At 42.5% G+C, this 17,684-nt stretch overlaps 2 protein-coding genes across 4 annotated transcripts in view; one reads left to right on the forward strand and one right to left on the reverse strand.

The window, feature by feature from the left end:
- LOC123386014 (serine/arginine repetitive matrix protein 1-like) overlaps positions 1 to 17,684 on the reverse strand; it is a 45,309-nt gene that overhangs the window by 7,487 nt on the left and 20,138 nt on the right. The window contains exon 2 of one of the 3 annotated variants that reach the window (XM_045059673.1): positions 7,091 to 7,460. In XM_045059673.1, the coding sequence (XP_044915608.1) occupies positions 7,091 to 7,460 (370 nt within the window). Of the gene's footprint in view, positions 1 to 7,014; positions 7,461 to 17,684 lie in introns of those variants that run through there. The other 2 variants (XR_006599396.1, XR_006599395.1) reach the window with 2 other exon arrangements.
- CTNNA1 (catenin alpha 1) overlaps positions 7,700 to 17,684 on the forward strand; it is a 176,890-nt gene continuing 166,905 nt past the window's right edge. The window contains exon 1 of the mRNA XM_011282359.4: positions 7,700 to 7,841. The gene's annotated coding sequence lies outside the window, so the exon portion shown is untranslated. The remainder of the gene's footprint in view (positions 7,842 to 17,684) is intronic.

Here is a 17,684-nt window from a genome sequence, read left to right on the forward strand (position 1 = left end):
ACACAGAATTGGAAACAGGCTCCAGGCTCCGAGCCATCAGCCCAGAGCCCGAGGCAGGGCTCAAACTCACAGACCGCGAGATCGTGACCTGGCTGAAGTCGGACGCTTAACCGACTGCGCCACCCAGGTGCCCCATCATTGTTTTTCTATTACATTCTTAGTGTAGTTTAACCCTCATGATTATGTGCTCTATGTTCAGCAACCGGAAGTAAGTTGAAACCTTAATGCAAGGTTAACTAAATGCAAGCCTCAACCCAAATGTCATCAATTGACATTAGTGAACAATTTCTTGGCTTCACTGCCACTTGGTTTTCCTCCCATATCTATAGCCACTCATTCTTTCTGCCAATATATTTTGTAAAGTTTTATTTATTTAAATAATCTCTGTACCCAACAAGGGGCTCAAACTCACGACCATGACATCAAGAGTTATATGCTTTATTGACTGAGCCAGCCAATAAAGGCGACCCTGGAAATATTTTTAAAGTGCATTTTATGTTCCAGGTACTATGCAGAAGCAGAGAAGTGGAAACAGTCAGAAAGATTCCTGTCCTCATGAAACTTAGAATCTAATGGAGGAGACAGAAAATAAACCAGTAGACAAACAAGGCAATTCTAGAGAGGGATGAGTGCTATAGAGAGTAGAAATAAGGTAATGTGGTAGAGAGTGGCTGGAGTGTGGGGGTGTGGTCAGGGAAGGCCTCTCTGACTAGGCGATGTCAAAATTGGTCCTTAAGAATGAGAAGCAGAGGCAGGGATGAATAGGCAAAGCGTAGCAGATTTTCAGGACAGTGAAAATACTTTGTACAGTATTATAATGACAGATACATGTTACTACACATTTGTCCAAACCTGTAGAATATACACCAAGAGTCAAATGTGGGGCGCCTGGGTGGCGCAGTCGGTTAAGCGTCCGACTTCAGCCAGGTCACGATCTCGCGGTCTGTGAGTTCGAGCCCTGCCTCGGACTCTGGGCTGATGGCTCGGAGCCTGGAGCCTGTTTCCAATTCTGTGTCTCCCTCTCTCTCTGCCCCTCCCCCGTTCATGCTCTGTCTCTCTCTGTCCCAAAAATAAACAAACGTTAAAAAAAAAATTTAAAAAAAATAATAAAAAAAAATAAAAAAAAACAATGAAAAGAATCAGCAAGGCTTTATGGAATATTCTAAAAAGTTACACAAAATAATGTCAACATGTCAATAAAGATGAACTATCAGAGATCATTTTGGAGACTCTGTTCCAAAAAGAATAAAATATTTTAAAAATGGCTGAAAAGATCCCAATCACAGTGTAAGTGATCTAAAAAATCCAGCATACAGACACTAAATAAAATATTTAATTTAAAAAAAAAAAAGAAAAAGAAGGAGGCAAGATGAAGAGTTAGGGAAAAGAGATTTCCAAGTAGAGGGCGCAGGAAATTGACAAGATCATGATGTAGGAAAGGAAAAGGAGGGCTCTGGGGCTGCAGAAGGGAACTCGGTCTCCCGTTCTAGCTCTTCTTTCTCTTAAAAGTTGATCTTGGGCCTCCATCTTTTCTTTCTGCACGTTCTCCAGGTGCAGATGAGTCCCATACCTCTATCTCCACTCGGCCTTTCCTGAGTTCAGATTTGGATATACTGCTGTCTACAGGATATCTCTTCTTAGATGTCTGGTAGGTACTAAAACTAAGCATGACAGAAAACAGCTCTTTGTCTGCATTGTTTTCCACGCTATCTGTACCTCCTTTACCTCCAGAGCTCTCCATCTGGGTCAGTGGCACCATAATTTCTTCAGCTGATCAAGTTAGAAAGCTCCATATCCAATCTACTCGCAACACTGAGGATCTTCTGTCCTTTTGCATAGGTCCCAAATCTATCCACTTTTTTCCATGCACTACCCTTATATACTATTCTATATACAGAAAACCTAAAAGTGCTCTTAGCTCCTCTCCCAGCATGTAATCACAAAACTTTGCTGTGTATTGTTACACACTTGTAACCATTCATTCAACTGAGAACCTCTTATCCGCCAGGCACAGTTTTAGGTGCTGGAACCACAACAATGAACAGAAAAATTTACCTGCTTTAACAACACTTACATTCTAATGGAGAAGACAGATAGTAAATAAGTACTCATATAATGTATTAGGTGGTGACTAGTGCTATGAAGTACAGTAGGATAAAGAAATAAAATGGAAGCACACATGGCTGGTTCAGTGGTGGGGTGTCCAAATCTCAATTTTAGCTCAGGTCATGATCCCAGGGTCATGGAACTGAGCCCTCATCTGGCTCCACACTGATCAAGGAGCCTGCTTAAGATTCTCTCTTTTTCTCCCTTTGCCTCTCTCCCCCACTCATGTGCTCTCTCTCTCTCTCTCAAAAAAAATACATTAAAATTTAAAATATCTTTAAAAAATACAAAATATAATGGAGAGGGTAGGGGAGGGAAGTGGGTGCTAGTGGTATTTTATGAAGGGCAGTTAGGGAATGCCGCTTGAACAAGGAGACCTTTGAGATCTGAATGAAGCCATGGGGTGAGATAAAATGCTATGGGGGGAAGACCATTCCAAGCATAAGGAACTGGAAACGCAAAGGCCATGAGGCAGGAAAGTGCTTGATGTGTTATGGAAAAGTACAGGGCAGTAGGGAAAGATGTAGGGGAAAAGCCAAAGATGGGCCTGAGGTTGCTAGGCAAGATCTTGTAGATTTTATTCTGAGTGAGATAGGACAAACTGGAGGGTTCTGAACAGATGATATGTTTTAAATGGCTTAGCAGCTATGAGAAAAGAGTATTAAAATGGATATGTATGTTGTTCAAACATAAATAGGGTATTATGTGCACTGCTTTACAATCTGCTTTCTTCCAAAGCAAAATTTTTAAAAACAAAATAAGATCATATTATCTCTTTGTGTAAAATCCTTTGTAGTGTCCCCTTCCCCTCGTAGTAAAGTGTGAAGCCTTAAAAAGCCCTCTCCAGTCTGGCCTCTGCTTACCTCACCAGCTCCTAAATCAGAGAACTTCTTTTCCTGTAATGGGACTCAGGACCTTCAAAGTTCCTTGTCCCTTGGTCTAGAATCAAACTCTTTCCTTCCCTCCCTATCCATTTTGTCATTGTCTTTTTTTAAGGTCCCACTTTTCATTCTTTCATTCATTCAACAAATATTTATTGAGGGATCTGCTATGTACCAGGCACTATTCTAGGCATCAAAGATATAGCACTGAATAAAATAGACAACAATTCTCACCCTCATGAGGCTTAAATTCTGGTGGAAAACAGGAGAAAACAATAAGTTAAAAAATAAATATATAAATATAAATATATGTATGACTTTATATGTCAGATGGTGATATACTCTAAGGAGAAATAAAAAGCAAGGAAAGAGGGATGGGGATGTTGGAGGAAATAGTTGCAATTTTAAATAGGGTGGCCAAGAGGCCTCCCTCAAAAAGTGACAGCTGAGCCTAGACCTGGGGGAGGTGAGAGAGTGTGAGTCAGGCAGTTATTTGAAGGAGAGCATTCCAGGCAGAAAGCAAAGGCCCTAAGGGGAGAGCCTGCCTGATGGGTTCCAGGAATAGTAAAGAGGCCAGTGTGTCAGAGAAATGTGTAGGAGCAGGTAAGGTCTGCAGGCCCTTATAAGGACCTTGCCTTTTCCTCTGGGTGGGATAGGAGCCATTGGAGGATTCTGGGCAGAGTAGGAGTGACATGTATGGACTTATATTTTAACAGAATCACTCCAGCTGCTGAAATAAGAGTAGACTGTGGGAGGCAAGGGCGAAAGTAAGGAGACCAGTCAGGAGGTTTCTGTGAAATTTAAGTAAGTGATAATGATGGTTTGATTCAGGATGTTAACAGTGGAAATGGTATAAAATACACACACACACACACACACACACACACACACACACACACACACACTACATTTTGAAGGTAGAGGCACAGGATTGGTTGAGTAATCAGATATAAAATGTGTGAGGAAAAGAACATGGTCAAGGATGATTCCAAGGTTTTTGGCCTAAACAACTAGAAGAATGGAGTTGCCATTTAATGAAAGGAATAAAACTGTGGGATCAGCAGGTTTGGACAGTTGTCAGGAAATCAGTTTTAGACATATAGACATATAAAGTGAAATGTCTAGATGCCTACTAGGTATCCAAATGGAGGTATCAAGTAGGGAAATGAATATGGGAGTTAGAATTCAAGGGAAAGGTTCAGGTTGCATCATAAACCTGGAATTGTCAGCATATTTAATGCCAAAAGATTGGATGAGGTCGCCAATGGGTTTATGGCAGACAAAAGGGTCTAAGGATGGATCCTGGGACACTGTAACATCAGTTCTTAAACTTTTTGATCTCAAGAATCTTCTACACTCTTAAAACTTTTTGAGGATCTCAAAGAGCTTTTGTTTATGTGAGTTTTGTCTGTCAATGTTTACTGTATTATTACATTATCATCAATAACATCTTTTAAAGCAAAATGACAATGTTGTCGAAAACAAAAGGAAATTTAGGGAGAAGTGTCATTATTATTTGCATTTTTGCAAATCTCTTTAACTGTCTGGTTTAATAAAAGGTAACTGGATTCTCCATCTGCTTCTGCATTCTGTGTGATGCCATATGATACATCATGTCGTCTGGAACACTATAGTGTACACCATGAAAGACTGGGAGTGAAAAAGGCAAATGATATTCTAATATTATTATGAAAATAGTTTTCACCTTACTACCCGCCCCCCCTCCCCCCAAAAAAAGGGACTCAGGAGTCCTTGGAGTGCACTTTGAGAACTGCTGCTCTAACATTTAAAGGTTGGGAGGATTTAGAAGGAATCTCCAAAGGAGAATAAGAAGTTGCAGCTAGGGATGCTGAAGAAACTCAGAAGAACCTAGTGTCCTGGAGGCCCAATGAAGATCGTGTGTCAAGAAGGAGAGTGATCAAGCACTGATGATGGTAAAGGTCAACTGTGCACGAGACTGACCACTGGATTTGGCATCATGGAGGTTATCAGAGACCTTGATAGACCTTGGTAGAGAGGTGAGTGCTAAAGTATGACCGGCGTGGGTCATAACATAAAGGTCACTTCCTCAGGTCGCTGAACCCAGCCTAGGTTAATTTCCCCCTCATATCTACTTCTATCTCTCTTCTATCTTCACACTTGACTTCCTTTTTATAGTTTTACCTGTTTTAATAGCTGTCTCTTCCATTATATTTTAAGTTGTGTGAGAAGAGCATCAGGGTAGTTTTATTCTCTATCGTGTCATGGCTCCCCCACCACCTGGCACAAAGGAAGTGCCTGGGACACGGTGAAAGCTCAAGTCTTCCTGGTAAGCTTTTCAAGGTTTCTCAGAGGTAGAAAGCTGACTCCCCTAGCTTACAGGGCATACTGCAAGTCCCTTAGCATATCCTTTTTGTCACCTGACCCTTCTCTTCTCAAAACAACCCTTGCGCTTTCATCTTTAAGGCCTTTGCACTGCTATAACAAAATACCACAGACTGAGAAATTTCTTTCTCATAGTTCTGGGGACGGAAAGTCCAAGATCAAGGTATCAGCATGGTAACATTCTGGTGAGAGTTCTCTTCCTCTCTTTGTGGTTCATAGAGCCTTCTTGCTGTGTCCTCACATGGCAGAAGGGGCAAGGGATGTCTCTGGGGCCTCTTTTATAAGGGCACTAATCCCATTCCAGAGGGCTCCACCCTTATGACCTAGTCACCTCCCCAAAGTCCCTCTCCTAATACCATGAGTTTTGGCACTAGGTTTTCAAAATATGAACTTTTGGGGACATAAATATTAAACCTATAGTAGGGCCTTATGCTTAGAATGGCTTCATGAATACTCTGCTGTCTTGAAATTGTTAATAATTTTTGAACAAGGGGCCTCACAAGTTAAGTAGCTGCTCCTGAGTGAAGTGATGGATATACAAAGGTATGGAGTATAATCCCTTAACTGTCTCTTGTTGGTTCAAACAGATATTTCTTGATTGATTACTATGTTCTGAGGTAGCCAAGTGTGGTAGTGGGGGGAAGCCATGGCATTCCAGGCAAGGGAGACTACAGGAGCAAAGACTCTGAAGACAGAAAGAGAATGGGGTATATTGGGGCAAGAATGGCTTGTTAAGGTCTCTCTTTCTCTTTGAAGTTTGTTCTCTCCCTTCATGGTCCTCTATTGTGCCTTGGCCACATCTCTTACCTAGCAGAAACCCAGAGTGCTTTGAATTACCGTGGGCACATTCACCTGTAGATGTTAACTTGGCACTATCTAGGGGATGAGCATTGAGCTGGGGTGTTGGAGGAAATACAGGTTTTGTTTTCCAGGAGTTTGTATTCCCTGGGGGAGAAGGAGATGTGAGTAGTAAAGGGTAAACATGTTGTGGGCAGTCTCCCTAGTACCCTACTCAGTGCTCAGCACCAAGATTGCAGTGGGTATTTTGGATTTCTAGGCCAATACTGAAATCTACCTTGTTCATCACCCCAGGATGAAGGAGTTGAAACCTTTAGGTTTTTTTTTTTTTTTAAATCAGGCTGACAGTGAATATGTAATTGTTTTGTTTGTTTTTTGTTTTGTTTGTTTTGAAGTTATTTTAGAGCATTCACCAGGAAGATAAGGAAGGGTGGGGATAAACATTCCCTAAATGGCTTGAGGGGTAGGGATAAAAGCCAGGTCCATCAAGTGTGTGTCTGTGTGTGCAGGGGGCGATCACAAGAGGGGTTCCTGCTGTGACATGTTCCTTGTCCTTCAACCGGAGGGATCTTGGCTTCCGGATCTGTCAAGTGAGGGGATGAGTTAGGTGATTTCAAGGAGGCCTTCCACCTCACATTATAAGGTCCCTGGAGTCGGATTCTAGTTCCACTCCGCCTCAAGCTGTGAGGCCAGTTTCCTTCCGTAAAATCAGTGAGTGGGCCTAGACTACTTTTCTGGAAGACTGTTAGTCGGGAGCACCTGTGGCACTCCTCAGAGGAGCGTCCACAGGACTGCGTCGCCGCGCCCAGTCCCTGAGCCACCGGCTGGGGGGTGGGGCCAGCGCGGGCAGCGCCGGGAGACTCACCTGTGCGCCGAGCGGTGACTCACCTGCCCTCCCCCGCTCGCGGGCTGTTCCAGGAGTCACCGCTCCTCCTACTTACTTCTCGGAGCGGGGATGGGTGTCACTCCCGGCCCGAAAGCCCACTGGGGCCTTGGGATGAAGTAACTCAGGGGTAAAGGGCGGAGAGCAAGAGGTCCTCCTGGGGGTCCCGCCTCGGCGTCGCCAACGTCTCTCCGTCGGGACCTCACCCCCAAAGCGAGGGCCTGGAAAGCGGGGCGACGGCGGGAGGCGCCGGGAAGAGCGCGCCGGAGGGAGGTGCCGGGAAGGGCGGGCGGGGCCGGGGCCGCGGGCGGGGGGCGGGGGCGCCGCGCTGCCCTTTTCCTCTTCGGAGCCGGACTGGAGGGAGACAAAGCGGCGGCCGTCGGCTTCGGGCCTCGGGAATTCTTCCTGCGCTCGCCCACTCGCCGCAGGTAACTCTTCAGGCGGACGCGGGCTCCGCACCCGGGCTGAGGGGCTCCTCTTGTGGGCGGGCCGGCCACGGTCTTCTCCGCGACGCTGCCCTGAATCGGGCTTCTGAAGGGCTGCGGTGCGGCGCCCGACCGGTTTCTCTTGCGGGGCCCCCGGCCTGCGCCCTGGAGGGGCGAGCGGGCGGGGCCGCCTCTTCCTGGCGCTGGGGAAGTTGAGGGGCCGCAGTGGCTGGAGCGGAGCGAGCTGCAGCCCCCGCGCGGACGCGCCGTTTCCTCCCGGGAAAGTTTCTCCCGGTTTCTAAACTTTGTCGCGGCCGACTCGGCGCGCGCGCCCGACCCCCTCGGCCGCCTTCCTTGTGGAGCGGAGGCTGCGCGCTGTTTCCGGTACGGGAGTGGCGGAGAGTTGAGCTTTCCTGTGAAGTGATTGTGGTTTGTGGTTTCCGTGGTCGCACCCTCCTCCCCCGCCTCCGAAACTTGGCTGGCGGGTGGACGTGAGGATTGCGGAGCCCGAGCTCCCGCACGCGCGGCCGGGGCGAATGTGAGAGTGCAGTGCTGTCTTTCTCGGACTGGGTCTGGCTGGGAAGGTGCGCCACACCCGAGTGGACTTTTGGCGTGTACCAAGTTAACCTTTGTTGTGCAATTACTCAGTCTATTCGTGCTGGTTAATAGGACGTACTTCCCTCTGGTTAGTTCTGGTATTCACGGGTGGCGTTGGAGTCTTTCTTGTGGACTTTTAAAGGAGTGTGCGTGTGTGAAGCACTTGTTGGAACAAATGTGGACCGAATGCCTGACCCTGGCTTGGCAGGAATGGCTTCCCAACAATGCAGGCGGCAGTTGGCTCAAACCAGGATTGGCAGACACCCTCATGTCCTCCTGCCTCTCTAACATTTTTTTGGTGTTTGTTTTGTACAGAATCTACAGTTTAGAAGATTATGTTAAGATATGGTAAGTCTCCAAATAAACTTAGGGCATATCGTATATATGTTGAAGGAAACGGTTACATCATTGTATTGTTGCCACAGGATAAGCATTTCCATGAGAGGATATTTTTTTTTTTTTTGGCACTGACTTTTTAAAGGACACTACAGATATATGTTACTTTAAGAAAATGTAAGTTAAATTACTGTTGTTAATTAAATAAATTAAAATAATTTATACAAATTTAATTGTTACTTTGTTTCATAAGATGTTAAAAGTGGAGAAATTACCGATAGCCTCTCGCCAGTTATTTATCCTTCTTAACTTTTAAAAAATAACTGTTTTATCCACTTTTCTTTCAGACCCACAGATGATTTAAGATGTCGTCTGTGCCCCCCCAAGAGCTGACGGTGTAATGTAGGGAAGGTATATAGCCTAGATGTAGTGTAGGGCAGACCCTAACAGTACTTGTGGATGGGTCAAATTTTATACACTACTAACGATAAAAGAAACTTGCGGACGCATGGAGAGGGGGCTAATAAGTTTTGTTTGGAGAAGTCCAGAAAGGCTTCTGGAAGAGAATGGCATTTGAACTGGATGAAACATAAGTAGGGTTTTGTCAGTGGAGGAAACATAAAAGAGAAGAGGAGTTTGTGGAATTGTGACATAACTCTTCTGGTTTTCCTGAAATTTTTGGCTCTTTTCAGTTGTGTGTTTTTTTTTTTTTTTTCAGTCTACTCATGCCCGAGATTCTATCAAACATGTCTCAGTTTTTCACACCATTGACGTGGCATCACCTTCATTCCCATCATCAACATTTCATTCCAGACAGTGATTGAGAGATCAGGGGTGCCTTTTCCACGGTGAGAATCTCTTCTCACAGTCTCCCTGTCTTCAAACTTAGATACTAAAGTCCAAGCTTCTCTTCTTATCGTGGATGTCTCACCTGACCTACATGGTCACCTGTACACCAGAGAGCTGAGTGTCCTAGGGGCTTCTCAGCCTCAGCATGCCCAGAATGAGACACTTTTCTGGAAACCTAAACCACATGTGGAGATCAACAGTAACTGGTAGGGTCCTGGAATTTTTTTTGAGAAAGTAATAGCCTGAGACATGACGGACAGACTGGTTGTTGCGGGTGGTGGTGTGTAGTGCTGGTGAAGATCTGGACAAGGGAACACGGTCCTCTGCTTGTGTTGAAGGTCCTGAGATAGGAATGAACTTCATGTGGCTTGAGACCTAAGAGAAGACCTGTATATCTTGAAAACTTTTGGGGCGCCTGGGTGGCGCAGTCGGTTAAGTGTCCGACTTCAGCCAGGTCACAATCTCGCGGTCCGTGAGTTCAAGCCCCGCGTCGGGCTCTGGGCTGATGGCTCAGAGCCTGGAGCCTGTTTCGGATTCTGTGTCTCCCTCTCTCTCTGCCCCTCCCCCGTTCATGCTCTGTCTCTCTCTGTCCCAAAAATAAAAACGTTAAAAAAAAAAAAAAAAAAAAAAAGAAAACTTTTGGGGTGGGGAGAAGGCCTCACATGAGATTGCAGAATGCCAGGTCACATGTTTGAATTTTATGCTAAGAGCTGTAAGCAGCTATTGTGGGGAGTTTTATGATCTGGTTTTTTTGTTTTTTTGTTTTTTTTTTAAAGTTTATTCATTTATTTACTTAAAAATTTTTTTTAATGTTTATTTTTGAGGGAGAGGCAGAGTACGAGTAGAGAGGGGCTGAGCGAGAGGGAGACAGAGAATCCAAAGCAAGCTCTAGGCTCTGTCCGTGATGTCAGCCTGGAGCCCTGTAAGCATGGAGCCTGACGCGGGGCTTAAACTCATGAACTGTGAGATCATGATCTGAGCCAAAGTAGGACGCCCAACCGACTGAGCCACCCAAGCGCCCCGAGGTTCACTTATTTATTTTTGAGAGAGGGAGAGAGAGGGAAGTGTGAGTGGGGGAGGGGCAGAGAGCGGGAAGGAGAGAGAATCCCAAGCAGGCTCCACACTGTCAGTGCGGAGCCCAGCATAGGCCGAAGCCATGAGTGGCGAGATTGTGACCCGAGCAGAAGTCCAAGGCTCAACCCACTGAGCCACCCAGGCGCCTTTCATGATCTGATTTTTTAAAGGAAGAGCACTCCTGCTTGTGCTTCAAAGCCTTGTGTACAAATGAAAATAGGGAGTTAAGCAAGGAAGATGGTGGGAATGCGGTGGTGGGGATAAAGGGAGCTGTATTTTGGGGAAATGAGACAGGACTTAAATATGGATTGGATGTAGGGGTGTAAGCTCATCTGTAACTGTTTCCTCAATGATACCCCTGCTCCCATTGTATTTTGTCCCTTTCACGATGAGCTTTTAGTCATATCTCATGACTCAAATTAGCCCTTTCTGTTCTGGTAGCAAACCTTCTCACCAGGAGGTGTCCTGCATTGTATTGTACCTTATTACTGATGTCCCTGCTTGCTTTTTCCTCCAGGAAGTGGGCTTCTGAGCCCCTTGATAACCTTAGCATTTGACTTGGTACCTTGCCTGGAGGGCAAATTAGATACTTGTTGAATGAAGGAGGAAAAAGTGGCTTCTCAGCTTGGAGTCTAGCTTGTGGGTGGAATTGTGATGGATGAGGCAGTAGTCTGATTATGGCAAACTGAAAACCATCTCCATTCCATTCTTCTTCCTTTTCTACCCGTATCTAATCAGAGATGAAATCTTCTCCATCCATTGTTCATCTTACATTAATTACTTTTTTCTGTTTTCTCTATTTCCACCGTAGTTTAGATTATCTTATCTTTGAACTATCAAAACTACTTGTTCTCTGGATAAATTGTTCTATTATTGTTTGTTTTGGTGCCTTTTTCATAATTTTTCCTTTGCCTGGAGCACTGTTCTCTTTTTCATCCATCTGACAAACTCATTTACTCTTTAAAACCCACCTTAGATGTCACTGCCTCTGGTTTTCTCTTAGAACTCAGTGCTTCTTGGGTCATTTGTACATATTCTGTGGTTGCATCTTTTATACTGTTTGGTAAATATTTTTATGTATGCCTTCCTCCCAGCTGGGGGTTTCTTAGAAGTGAGGTCTAGGCTTTTATTTTTGACAAAACTTAAAACTATGATATACATGTAGAAGAGTGCTCAAATCATAAGAGTACCTGATTATTGAAGTAGTTGAGCGAAGACCATCACATCCACTATCCAGACCAAGAAACAGTAAATTACCAGCCAGTACTCTGGAAATCCCTTCTTGTCAGTTTGAAGTCACTACCTGTCTCTGTGCTCATTTCAGTTTTTAATCTGATATTTGGGAACATTATAGTTGCCATAGTTAGTTGAGTGTCATAGTGTTAATTAGTGTTTGCCATAGTTAGTTGAGTGTCTTCCTGTCTTCCCCTCCAGCTTTTCAGTCTTTATACCTAAGCAGAACTCACATTCATTTGAGAAACTTACTACTATCGCCTTGTTGAACTGGTCAGACTCTGGTTGGCATTCAAGGGCTTCTGAATTCTGGCCCTAACTTAACTTGTTCAAATTTATTTTCTACTGTAAATTCAAATTAATTTTCTACTTACAGTAGACGTATGTGTCCTCTGCACCTGCCAGCCGTTCATACTAGAGTGCCTCATCCTTCTCTGACACAAATGCCATCCATTTATGAAGGCTTATTAACATGTTTTACCATTGAGACATTTTTCATCATGGCTGAAATGATCTTTAATTGATGAGAAATCTAAAATTTGCCCCTGATTATGACATTTTCACTATCCTGTTTTTTGGTATTTTTTTTTGTGTGTGTTTTTTGGTGGTTAAATATATGTAACAAAATGTACTGTTTAATTATTTTTATGTATACTGGTGGCGTTGAGTATATTCACGTTTTTGTGAACTTACCACCGCGGTCCATATCTGCAATTTTTTTCATTTTCCCAAACTGAAACTTCATATTCATTAAACAGTAACTCCCCATTTTGCCTCTCTTCAGTCCCCTGACAACCACCATTGTACTTTTCTTCTCTTGAATTTGATTACTGTAGGCACCTCTCGTAGGTGGAATACTACAGTCTTTGTTCTTTTGTGACTGGTTTATTTTACTTAGCATAATACCTTCAGGGTTCACCTGTGTTGTAGCATGTGTCAGAATTTCTTTTTTAGGCAGAATGATACTCCATTATCTCTTCATCTGTTGATGGATATTTCGGTTGCTAGCACTTTTTGGCTGTTAATAACACATCTTCACCAACACTTGTTATTTTCTTTCTTTTTAAAAATTTTATTATTAATGAGAGAGAGACAGAGTGAGCGCATGTGCACGCGAGCTGGGGAGCAACAGAGAGCATAGGAAGGAGAGAGAGAACTCCAAGCAGGCTCTGCCCTGTCAGCGGGGAGCCTGTGGCGGGGCTTCATCTCAAGAACTATGAGATAATGACATGAGCCAAAATCAAGAGTCAGTGCTTCAAAACCACAGTGAGATACCACCTTACACCTGTCAGGCTGGCTAACATTAACAACTCAGGCAACAACAGATGTTGGCGAGGATGCGGAATCAGAGGATGTCTTTTGCATTGCTGGTGGGAATGCAAGCTGGGGAAGCCACTCTGGAGGAAGTTCCTCAAAACATTAAAAATAGAACTACCCTACGACCCAGCTAGTTGCACTACTAGGTATTTATCGAAGGGATACAGGTGTTCTGTTTTGAAGGGATACATGCACCCCAATTTTATAGCAGCACTATCAACAACAGCCAAAGTATGGAAAGAGCCCAATGTCCATCAATGGATGAATGAATAAGGAAGATATGGTGTGTGTGTATACACACACACACAGTGGAGTATTACTCGGCAATCAAAAAGAATGACATCTTGCCATTTGCAACTACGTGGATGGAACTAGAGGGTATTACGCTAAGTGAAATTAGAGAAAGGCAAATATCATATGACTTCACACATATGACGACTTTAAGGGATAAAACAAATGAACATAAGGGAAGGGAAACAAAAATAATATAAAAACGGAGAGAAACAAAACATAAGAGACTCTTCAAATATGGAGAACAAACAGATGGTTACTGGAGGGATTTTGGGGGGGTGGGCTAAATGGGTAAGGGGCATTAAGGAATCTACTCCTGAAATCATTGTTGCACTATATGCTAACTAATTTGGATGTAAATTAAAAAAAAATAAATTAAAAAATGTCGATAACCCATTGAGCCACCCAGGCGCCTTTCTTTCTTTTCTTTTTCTTTCTTTCTTTCTTTCTTTCTTTCTTTCTTTCTTTCTTTCTTTCTTTCTTTCTTTCTTAATAGCCATCCTAATGGAAGTGAGGTGATATTTCTTTGCAGTTTTGATTTGCATTTCTCTGATAAGTGATGTTGAGCATCTTTTCATGTGCTTATGATCCATTTGTATATTTTCTTTGAGGAAATCTCTGTGCAAGAGTTTTAATTGGGTTGTTAGCTCCCTACCCCCCTTTTGAGTTATAGGAGTTTTTTATGTGTTCTGGATTTTAAAAAAATTCCAGCATAGTTAACATACAGTGTTACAGTTTCAAGTATATGGTGTAGTGATTCAACAATTCTGTGCATTACTTAATGCTCATCATAATAAGTGTATCCTTAATTCACCTATTTCACTCACCCCCACCCACCTCCCGTCTGGTAGCCATCATTTATAGTTAAGTGTCTGTTTTTTGGTTGTGTCTTTTTTTTCTTTGTTTTGTTAAATTGTACATATGAGTCAAATCATATGGTATTTGTCTTTCTCTGATTCATTTCACTTAGCATTATATTTTCTGGATCCATCCATGTAGCAAATGGCAAGATTTCATTCTTTTTTATGGCCGAGTAATATTCCATTGTGTGTGTGTGTGTGTGTGTGTGTGTGTGTGTGTGTGTGTGTGTGTTATAACACACACCCCACATCTACTTCATCCATTCATCAATCGATGGGCACTTGGGCTGCTTCCATAATTTGGCTATTGTAAATAATATTGCAATAAACATAAGGATGCATGTATCTTTTTGAATTAGTGTTTTCATATTCTCTGGGTAAATATCCAATAGTGGGTGTACATTCTGGATATTTATTACTTTTCAGTATATGATTTGTAAATATTTTATCTAAGTTTATGGGCTGATAATGTCCTTTGATTCATGAAACTTTTACATTTTGATCAAGGTCAGCTTACCTGGTTTTTCTTTTGTTGTTTGTGCTTTTGGTGTCATATGTAAATCATTGCCAAATCCCATAGCATGGAGCTTTTTATGCTTTTTTTCTCCCCTCAACTACACTGTGGACATCTTGAGGGAAGGAACTAAGTTACTATTGTAGCTGCTTTACCCTTCAGCACAGTGAGCACATGGTGAACAAGGAGAAAGTAGGGAAAAATTTTTTTTAATGTAATTTTTAAATGGTCATAACGAACACTCAAGATTTATGTGTAGGGTGGGGTGTTTCCTGCTATTGGTGATTTGTCATTGATTATGTCTGCCTCATGAATTAGGATGATAACGTGTTTTTAGGCGTTAGACAGTGTGTGAGCACAGGAGGGGCAGAGAGAGAGGGAGACAGAATCCAAAGCAGGCTCCAGGCTCTGAGCTGTGAATGGTGAGATCATGACCTGAGCCACCCAGGTGCCCCAGGGAGGAGTTTTGTTTTGTTTTGTTTTTAATTTTTATTTATTTATTTATTTATTTATTTATTTATTTATTTATTTATTTATTTATTTTGAGAGAGAAAGCACGGGAGGGGCAGAGAGAAAGGAAGAGAGAATCACAATTAGGCTGTGTGCTGCCAGTGCAGAGCTGGATGCAGGGCTTTGAAGTCAGGAACCATGAGATCAGGACCTGAGAAATCAGGAGTTGGACACTCAACCAGCTGAGCTACCTAGCCTGCCTTAGGAGTTTTTAATCTTTTAAGTCCCAGCTGGAGAGCTTAGAGTTTGAACTTTGCTATCTGTGTAATGAATAAGAGAATTTATGAAGTATATTTATTTAAACTTCTAATGTGATAAAATGATAAAATTTAATTCCTGAACAGGAAATGTTTTTATTCATATTAAGTGGGTTGTCTTGCAAGTAAAACTAGTGAGCTAGTTCAGTACTTAAATAGCATTAAATTGCAGGTTTACCTTCCTTAAGACTCTTCTAGACCTTAAAATCTTTTGGTAGATGCCGAGCTCCTTCAGGGTAATTACATCCTTCTGAATCTTTGACTCCTATGATACCTGACTCATTTTTTTTAATTAAAAAATTTTTTTAATGTTTATTTACTTTTGAGAGAGAGAGAGAGACAATGAGACAGTATGAGCGGGGGAGGGGCAGAGAAAGGGAGATGCAAAATGCAAAGGAGGCTCCAGGCTCTGAGCTGTCAGCATAGAATCAAGCTCATGACCTGAGCCGAAGATGGTTGAAGACGGATGCTTAACCGACTGAGCCACCCAGGCGCCCCTGATTCATTTATAAACCCATAGCAGATACTCTTCAACAAATACTGAATTAGTTATAGTAGGTATACATATACTATATATAGGATTGTGCCAAGGGGTGGAGGCATGGTTTTACATCCAGTTTATTAAAGTTTAAAAAAAAAATTTTTTTTAATGTTTATTCATTTTTGAGAAACAGAGACAGAGCATGAGTGAGGGAGGGGCAGAGAGAGAGGGAGACAGCCAGTCAAAGCAGGCTCCAGGCTCTGAGCTGTCAGCACAGAGCCCGAAGCTGGGCTTGAACTCATGGACCACGAGATCATGACCTAAGTTGAAGTTGGATGCTTAACTGGCTGAGCCACCCACGTGCCCCTTATTAAAAAAGTTTTTTGTAATAAAGCTCATAGCACCTAAAGATAGACACTGGTAACGTTTTGGTGTACATCCTCTATCTTTGTTTTTGGGTATGTATATTGACAATAACTTTTATAAAAATTAGTTTTTACTTTGTCTTCTTTTGTAATGTACTGTTCATTTGTCGTAATTTGAACATTTCCCCTATTAGTAGGATAAGATTAACCTTTATTTTATGTATCCCTTTGAAAAAGGAAACACCACCAAATATACTAGACAATGACATCAATTGTAAGACCCATCCAGATGTTAGAGGCTTAAAAATGTGAAATATGTATGCTTTAGAACTGATGATATATGATTAATTGCACAGTACCGATATAGCATATTAATGATGGCCTACTATTCCATTTTGTAGGTTCTTTTTGATCAGCCCTATTAGACATTTAGTTTGCTTGTAGAGCCGTGTTAGTGTAGCTCAATCTTCTCCCCATCTTTGATTATTTCTTGAGGTTAACTTAGAAAAGGTTTGCTACTCTTAAAATATTTTTTTAATTATAGTTAAACATACATAAGATAAAACTTCCCATTTTAATAGTTGTTAAGTGTATACTTCAATGGCCTTAAATACATTTATGATGTGCAACCATCATCACTATCTATTTTCAGAACTTTTTTGTCATCCGAAACAGAAACTTTGTATGTATTTGACAGTGACTTCCCATCCTCTCCTCTACCCAGCCTCTGATAACCTCTCTTTCTACTTACTGTCTCTATGAATTTGCCTATTTTAGGTACTTCATATAAAAGTGGAACCATACAATATTTGTCCTTTTGTGTCTGACTTATTTCACTTATTGATACAATGTTTTTAAGGTTCATTCATGTTGTAGCATGTGTCAGAATTTCCTTTTTTTTCCTCTTAAAATTTTTATTGTGGTGAAATAAACATAAAATTTACTATCAATGGGGTGCCTGGTTGGCTCAGTCGATTAAGCATCCGACCTTGGCTCAGGTCTTGATGTCGCAGTGAGTTAGAGCCCTGTGTTGGGCTCTGTGCTGACAGCTCAGAGCCTGGAGCTTGCTTTGGATTTTGTGTCTTCTTCCTCTCTCTCTACCCCTCCCCTGGCTCTCACTCTGTCTCTCTCAAAAGTAAACATTAAAAAATTCAATAAAATTTGCTACCATTGATTAATGATTTAGTTTAAATATTTATTTTGAGAGCGAGAATCCCAGGCAGGCTGTGTGCTGACAGGGGAGAGAGAGACTGATGTGGGCTCATTTGTGACCTGAGCTGAAGTCAAGAGTTGGTCGCTCAACGGATTGAGCCACCCAGGTGCCCTTTTGTGTTTTTTTAGAGAGATAGAGATTGTGTGCACGTGTGTGTAAGAGCGCTAGCGTGGGGGAGGGCCGAGGGAGAGACAAAATCTCAAGCAGGCTCCATGCCAAGTGGGGAGCCCCATGCAGGACTCAATCTCAGAATCCTGAGCTAAAATCAAGAGTTGGATGCTTAACTGACTGAGCCACCCATTTGTCCCTAAAATTTACTCTTACCTAGTT

The sequence above is a fragment of the Felis catus genome, chromosome A1 (genome assembly GCF_018350175.1).
Source record: "Felis catus isolate Fca126 chromosome A1, F.catus_Fca126_mat1.0, whole genome shotgun sequence".
Lineage (NCBI taxonomy): Eukaryota > Metazoa > Chordata > Mammalia > Carnivora > Felidae > Felis > Felis catus.